The sequence below is a fragment of the Sinocyclocheilus grahami genome, unplaced genomic scaffold (assembly GCF_001515645.1).
Source record: "Sinocyclocheilus grahami isolate Dianchi unplaced genomic scaffold, SAMN03320097.WGS_v1.1 scaffold11.1, whole genome shotgun sequence".
Lineage (NCBI taxonomy): Eukaryota > Metazoa > Chordata > Actinopteri > Cypriniformes > Cyprinidae > Sinocyclocheilus > Sinocyclocheilus grahami.
Genome location: NW_015505190.1, coordinates 3,116,375 through 3,124,768, shown reverse-complemented (window position 1 = coordinate 3,124,768; position 8,394 = coordinate 3,116,375). Strand labels below are relative to the sequence as shown.

The 8,394-nt window shown below is 36.3% G+C and overlaps 1 protein-coding gene across 1 annotated transcript in view; it reads right to left on the bottom strand.

Moving 5' to 3' along the window:
* Nucleotides 1-4,598, bottom strand: part of LOC107596330 (syntaxin-17-like) — an 8,141-nt gene extending 3,543 nt beyond the window's left edge. Inside the window, exons 1-4 of the mRNA XM_016287040.1 lie at nt 4,483-4,598; nt 3,685-3,878; nt 3,298-3,363; nt 135-188 (exon numbers count right to left, since the gene is read on the bottom strand). Coding sequence (XP_016142526.1) covers nt 135-188; nt 3,298-3,363; nt 3,685-3,810 — 246 coding nt within the window. The 5' untranslated portion in view covers nt 3,811-3,878; nt 4,483-4,598. The remainder of the gene's footprint in view (nt 1-134; nt 189-3,297; nt 3,364-3,684; nt 3,879-4,482) is intronic.
* Nucleotides 4,599-8,394: the final 3,796 nt, after the last annotated feature.

Sequence of the window (8,394 nt, the reverse complement as noted above, 5' to 3'; positions counted from 1 at the left end):
AGATAGATAGATAGATAGATAGATAGATAGATAGATAGATAGATAGATCAAAATCCTATAAGCACTTATTTATTAGTCATCCGCACACACCTTACCACCTAACCCCTGTAAACAGACTATTTTAAGACACTCACTAATGACTGGGTACGAAAGCTATTGATGGCTTTCTTTTTCTCTCCCTCCCTCCCCTCAGGAGTAGACGATAATCAGCACCGTCTGCTCACAAGCTGTATGGATGCTTAAGAGAACACACAGTCACACACGCAGACCTCCTGAGGTCATCTTTGGCTCAGTGTTAATGGAATAAACTATACTGTGGGTGTCCTCTACAGAGAGGCAAGCGCTAATAAGGCTGGATATCATCATATTATACTTACCACCATCCAGATCCCATCACATCTTAGACCCTAGGATCCAAACCAGTACTGTCAAATTTTAAAACCTGAAACCCAAAATTGTTCACAATATTTTCTCTCCATTGCGAGTACAACCAGATACTCAGATATCCATATCCATATTTCATCCATTGCCAACATCTCATTAAGTTCTCAGTCAAAATTGCGCGTTTGTAGAAAAAGTTTAAAAACCAATGATTTCTTACTGCATGAACCTTACAGTTTTTCCTGATTACTGGAAAGGTTTTTTTTTTTTTAAATCTTTTAAAGTATTATTATTATTACTTAACTCCAACTGTCTATTTTTATGGTCTTCATAATGTTTGACAAATAAAATATTGTTACCAGAAAATCTAGGGGAAAAATCATTACAGAAATGCCCATGAGCTTTCTCAAGACTTAAATGATTTAAGATTTAATTATTTTTATAAATCAGACCTGGATATCACAATTTTAAAATTCTCTGTTTTTTCTAGTTTTTTTATGAGCAAAAGCACCCTGTGATTATTTATTTTCTCATTAATTATGAACCAGATGTTGATTAAAACCTTAAGTTATACATAAAAAAGAACTGGTGCTTTGTTGGAGCCTGTCGATTCCCATCGGCTCACATCCGGAAGCAAACATCTAGCAGGGATTACAGATCAATTCATATGTATTGAACACAGGGGTCAAAGCTAACAGTTGGCCAATCAAAGTGTTCCACTCAACTGCTCTCAATTCACACTCTGAATAATCATACTCGGGATCATCCCTCCTAACTGATTCACATACACAAAGAACACTAAAAACATCACCAACGTATGCAGCTTGCTTTATAATATAGGTTGAGGACACTAAGGATCTCAAAAAGACAGCCGAAATAAATCTTAATCTGGGTCAGACCAGCCCACCCCCCAAAGTTCCTTCTATAGGTGTGTGATGAGAGCAATCTTAGGGTTTTTCTCTTTCTGTCCCCGGGGAGCTACTTTAACAATGTCTGTCTTGTTTCCGTCTATTGTCAGTCGTCCACATCTCGCTGACACAGAAACACTTGCAGGCTCTCACACACTCTCTGCGTTGGTGGACACAGGAAAGCTCTCTGGCATCTCTGGGGGGACCAGATCTGGGTGCTAAGGTCACACACACACTCACGGCACATAACACACTCCAAGAAATCTTATCCCATGAGAGACTCGGACAGACTCTCAGAGACATTAACACACAGGTTACATGCTTGTCTGGCCATTAGGTAGAGAAAAGACATCACACGTACACAATCCCCTACTCCAGAGACTTGAGTCAAACATTACTTAATATATACAGTGGGTACGGAAATGCTCTTTGGGTTCTTCTTTACCTCTCTCACCAAGGCTTTTCTCCCCCGATAGCTCAGTTTGGCCGGACGGCCAGCTCTAGGAAGGGTTCTGTTCCACAATTCTTCCACAATTCTGTCTCTGAGCTCTTCAGGCAGTTCCTTTGACCTCATGATTCTCATTTGCTCTGACATACACTGTGAGCTGTAAGGTCTTATATAGACAGGTGTGTGGCTTTCCTAATCAAGTCCAATCAGTATAATCAAACACAGCTGGACTCAAATGAAGGTGTAGAACCATCTCAAGGATGATCAGAAGAAATGGACAGCACCTGAGTTAAATATATGAGTGTCACAGCAAAGGGTCTGAATACTTAGGACCATGTGATATTTCAGTTTTTCTTTTTTAATAAATCTGCAAAAATGTCAACAATTCTGTGTTTTTCTGTCAATATGGGGTGCTGTGTGTACATTAATGAGGGAAAAAAATTAACTAAAATGATTTTAGCAAATGGCTGCAATATAACAAAGAGTGAAAAATTTAAGGGGGTCTGAATACTTTCCGTACCCACTGTATATATAGACACGTCTCACAGCTGTATCAGAACAGGATGAAGGCATTTTTTATCATGTTCAGAGAAATTTGTGAATGCACAGATTACTTCCTTTTAATTTTTGTTTAACCTGCATTGAACCTGATTAACATGATGACATTTATTTTTTGCTTAAAGGAACAGTTCACAGCTCTTTATCATACAATGAAAGTGAATAGTGACCACAGCTGTCAAACTAGTTTTTAAGTCAACTATGATTTTCAATTTCAATCCACTGTGATTGTATGGAAGGCATCCTGCTTGATGTCTCTTTTTGAGTTCCATTGAAAACAATGTCATATAGGGTGAATTAAGGATAACTTACATTTTTGCCTAAATGATCCCTTTTAACTGTGCCCATATGATGTTAAGATTTATTATGCATTTTAACCATGGCAACAGCCTGTTACATCACTAAGAATGCTTTGTCTGAGCAACATTCCACAGTGCCTTGTGGCACATGGGAATATTTTCAAACCAGGTCACTACCCTGAAAAAAACAACAAAACCAACAATAAAATTGAGAGATTTTTTTTAACTGAAACACATATGAACCCAAATCCCCTAGTCGTTAATGGTAATTGTCCCACACTTTGCAACAATGATTTTCCAGTCATTTGCATGTGGATAAGGATTTTTACATTTTATTTTATGGAAATTGAACTCTCAAGAATAATTTCTAAACAAAAAAAATACTTCAGATGAACATATCATGGTGAAAACAGTTGTGCTTCTTAATATTTTTATCGTGATACGATTTTTGAAATCGTGATACATTTCAGGATTCTTTGATTAACAGAAAGTTCAATATAACAGCATTTATTTGAAATGGAAATCTTTTATAACATTATAAATGCCTTTACTGTAACTTCTGATCAATTGAACGCATCCTTGCTAAATAAATGTATCAACTTTAAAAAAAAAACAAAAAAAAAACAGTGCGATAGTTATTGTCGATCATCATAATTTCAAATTGCAAACGTAAAAAAATTGCTATTTTACAATTTTGTTGTACCTGGACAGTGCGGCTGGAGTTGATGTGCTCTTGATGCAGTTTGTCCCACTGACCGTTCCTCTGAAACTGCAACAAGGAAGCTTAGTTAATTTCACTGCTTTAACTGTTTATGTATATTTAATACAATCTCCTCATGATCACAGCCTGGTAATTCACAATCATCTAGGTTTCCATGGCTATGCAAGATCCCCCAAACCCTATTATCCTATTATTTGTTCCTCAAGCACGCTAACCGGGAGAGATTTCAGATACACCATGAGCTATTCAGCACTCGACTACCTATGGTGACCACACACACAGACACATGGCTCTCTCTGTTGACCATATGCTGAGTTTTGGGTGTGATGTGCTGGGCTTTGCTGTCACTGTTCATGTGTGTGTTTGTACCTTTTCTATGTTGTGTTGGTGCTGGTGCAGTCTCTCCAGGTCAGTGGGAATAGCCACTTTAATGAATTTCTGAATGGGGGGCTCCAGGCGACGAAGTGGAAGCTTTCCAGCCTCCTCCGCCATCATGACTGTCTCTTATGACCTTCTCTTATAAGGTCACGGGCTTAACAAATTCATACATACTCAGTTTTCCTCTAAAAGACAGTAAGAGACAATATGACAATTAAAACAGTAAAAAATGTATATAAAGATAATACAGTATTAAGTTAAGAGGGTGGGTAGTTTTTCTCTATGAGAAAGTTAAAAAAAAGTACTGATTAGTATCAATACAATTGTAACAGATGGTAATAATATGGTATTTTTGATATAGGCTGATAAAGGTACTGAATGCATAATTTAGTATCATGGTATTTACATTGTACTCTGACATACTTCAAAGAATATAGTCCAACATCACAGCATTACTATTACCATGTTATATGTGTAGAAAACCTGGTAAAAACAAAGATACTAAAGTGCAAGTGTCCAATGTCAGCATTATGTCAGAAGTCAGACAACACGCCTAGCGTGATGAGACTGTTACACTGTTAGCTGACAAATCAAGACTGTGTGTTCACATTCTCATGTTCAACGTTATACTTTTAATACGCCGTAACAATAAAATCCCTCGGGCAATCAGATGTGTATAAGTTCAGCTAGCTTGCTACACTCCCTCAACAGAGACTTTATTCAGCTCTGTGATTGTAAACCATATATACTGAAACTGCTTTTTTTCCCCCAGTTTCAGTCGTTCCTTACCTGTCGAGAAAACGGAAAACAACAAAGCCCTGCTGTCGGTGATTTTAGTCGCTGTCACTAACTTTGTGTTTGTAAACAGTGGTTTCGATTTGTGCTGTGTGCAACTCCAAACTGTGTCCGTCTATGGCTCTAAGCGGAACTAAGACTGTTTTAATAGAGTGAACGTGCTGGGCAACTTTATCATCCAGGGGATAAAACACTTTGCAAACAAACAATGTTTAGTTACGAAAAATGCTAATTGTTGCATTTGCTATTATATGAAATAGCAAAGCTTAATACTTAAACTATATCATATATAATGTCCACATTTGCAGCTTAAATGTTATTAACAATACTCATGAAATGTTTCACAATTGCACTATTTTAATAGTGTATAGAGACAGAGAGAGAAACTTTAAAAAAATATGTGACATTTCTCTGTTTTCACATTTCATAACAATAATGAAATCAAGTGTACACATTTTAGATCATTAAAAAAATATAGGCCTATATCCTTCTTACCTGGTGTCAGAGATGTGGAGTGTCTTTCTCACGTACTGCCCTTTCTGTTTCTAAGCTACCCAAAACAACTTCCTACAAATCAATATGTTCAATGAGTTGTGTAAAAACGACAGTACATTTTTTTTTACTGTTGCCATATCTAAAGAAAGTCTAAAACAAATTTGTCCTGAGGTTTGAATGAGGTTATCAGAAAGAGATTAGATAATAATTACAGAATTGCATCACAGACTTTTAAGCATGTTAAGCGTTCTGTGTATGTAAATATATGAGGACTTTGAATGTGTTGGGTATAATTAAGGCTCAGATACACCGCACACACCTGCTCTTCCCTCAGCACCCCAACGATCAGTGTTTCTGTCTTTAGGGAACACCGACGGATTAACCACATGTGAGCACTGAGATCCAACCAAAGCCCACTGTGTGCTCCCTCTCTCCCTCCCTTTCTCTCTCTCTCCCATTCTCTCTCTGGGTATCTTTATTTCTGTATCTCCCAAAGGCTTTTTTGTAAAGCTCTGGATCTTTAGGTTTATTTTCCAGCGACACACACACATAAACAGAAAGACATAGCGAGAGATGTAACCACCATTTTAGTTAATAAAGAAACTACAAAGAAATCACCCACACAACCAACCAACCAGCGTGAAAAGCCACACTCCAGACAAGAAGTTTCATAAGTCTCTTTTACAGGTACAAACCACCATATCTACATGACTGATAATCACTCCTCTGCTCTTCAATCGACTGATTACTATCACAATCAAATAAATAAATGAAATCTACAAAGAAAAAGTATATAGGCCTATCTTATTTTTGTTATTTTCTCTATGTATTTTATATTAAATATATTATTTATAATAAACAAATGTTTTTTTTTTACAATCTTACATTCTATGATCCATCCACCTCACAGGTGTGGCATATCAAGATGCTGATTAGACAGCATGATTATTGCACAGGTGTGCCTTAGCCTGGCCACAATAAAAGGCCACTCTAAAATGTGCAGGCCACATAGCAAGGATGCATTCAATTGATCCAGTTAGGACATTATAGTGTTATGAAAAAAGATTGCTGTACTTATGAAAGAATTATTATTTTTTTAATCAATTTTCCTCAAAGATATTAAGCAGCACAACTGTTTTCAACATTGTTAATAATAAGAAATGTTTCTTAAGCACCAAGTCGGCATGATTTCTAAAGGATCTTATGATACAAAGAACGCTAGTGTAAGCATTCAGTGTTTCAAACACAGGAAGAAATTATTTAAAATATATTAAAACAGAAAACAGTTATTTTGAGTTGTAATCATAATTCACAATATTATTACTGTTTTACTGTATTTTTTATCAAATAAATGCAGCCTTGATCAGCATGAGATAATTTTTTTCAATAACATGCCACCAAAAAATCTTACCGACATAAATTTATGATCTTAAAAATCAACAAGACACTGATTGAGCAAGAGACATAAAAAAAGAGAGCGTGAGATACATAAAGACAGAAAGAAAGAGTGGGAGGATGGAAAAACTGAAAGCGTTTGTGGTAGAATCTAAAAGGGCTTTCGAGGGGAGAATTTGAGCCCAACAACCTTGCAGGCTGCAGTACATTCATCCAATCAGTCTCAACTTCCGACATGAAGCAGAGCTCTCCATCTCTCCAGACTGTCCCTCCCCTACCGCCCTCATCCATCCTGACCGAGGGGGAGTCCCACTGTAGTGGGGTAATACCACATGCCTGTGAAGGGACCAGTCTTCATCATATCACCATCATCTTCACTTCAACCCCATCATCCAAAGGTAAAACTCAAAAGGCCAGACCACATTATTCAATGAGATTAGAATCTGGAATACCCCCTTCATAGATCAAACAGGCCAGTGCAGCCTACACCCGTGCTTCATACCAAAACAATATGAGACTAAATCTAAAATAAGACAGATATCCTGTTTAAAAAATATTCTAAATTCTTACCTTTTCTGAAGAAACTGCGATTGTGCTTGCTTGTGACAAAAAGTGCTAAGGTTTTTGCCAGGCGTTGTGCATCTGAGTGTTTTTAGCATGTTGCTATATGATTGTTTTGGTGTTCTGGGTTGTTGCTAACTCATAGCCAAAGAAGGTTCATTCCAAAGTTTAAGTGATGTTCTGCAACTTAGATATAGCTCAGGTTGTTCTTTCATCACAAGTCTATTTGATCTTTCACCCACTTGACTAGTACACATATTTTCAACAAACCATGCAAACTAAGATCAAATTCAAGTTTCAGTTCAAACAGTACAGGATGAGTTATACGTATATACATGTGATTAGGGTTTTGCTTTCTTTAGAAAACAACACTAAATAATTAATTGGAGGGGCATATTATAATTAATGAGGGATAGTGATATTGTATTAAATTGCCTTTAGATTTTAAATGAAATGTGAGTTGCCTTTATTTGAATGAGTTGGAACTTCTTTATATAGTTTTTAAAGATGTTTAAGCTACCAAATATTAAATATGTATATCTCAGGAACTCTTTCAGGTTGACCAGCAATCAATTTAATGCAAACTCATACCTGGTTTTAGGGGGTGAAAGTTTAAACTGGATTACAGATCAATATTAAGATTGGATTTAGGGGTCATGTTAGAGTTTTGTCAAGTGTTTGATTATGCTTGTTATCTTGTTCTAATTGTAATTGTGTAAATATATAAAATAAAAGTTTATTAAATACAAGATTTGTCAGGTAATCTTGTATTTAATAAACTTTACATTTTTTTATTATTTTATTTTATTTTATGAATAGTTCTAGATCATAGCTAATGCAAATGTGCACTTTGGTATTAGATATGATTTGCATGTGTGTGTGTGTGTGTGTGTGTGAGTGTGTGTGTATGTGAGCACCAGTCTCGCTCTTCTGCTAAAGCTTTGTTTCCAGTCCACACAGTGTGAGTCCAGCCCTGCTGATCCCCTCAACACACTCACTAACAGACAATCAATATATCATGAGCCACACAAACACACCACACCATACTTACAGGGAAATGAGGTGTGTGTTGTGTGTGTGTGTGTGTGTGTGTGTGTGCCCCTCCCCTGCAGCTCTAACTCAGGGTTTTAATGAAGACTCCTGGGGGGTTGGCTACCTGTCACTCTGAATCGATCTGCCTCCCCCAGACTGACAGCTTCACCAACCTACCATCCACCTGTCTAAGTGTGTGTGCCACCGTGAGAGTGTTTATAACACTTATTATAATAAATGAAACTGAATATATATATATATATATATATATATATATATATATATAGCTGTGTTATTTTAGAATCATTGAGAAACTATCATAGTTTTTAAAAGAATTTAGAATCAGTTTTTTATTTTAAAGTTTTAATAATTTTGCTGTTTTTGTCATTTTTAGTAGTTTTTGACTTTTTTTATATATATCTA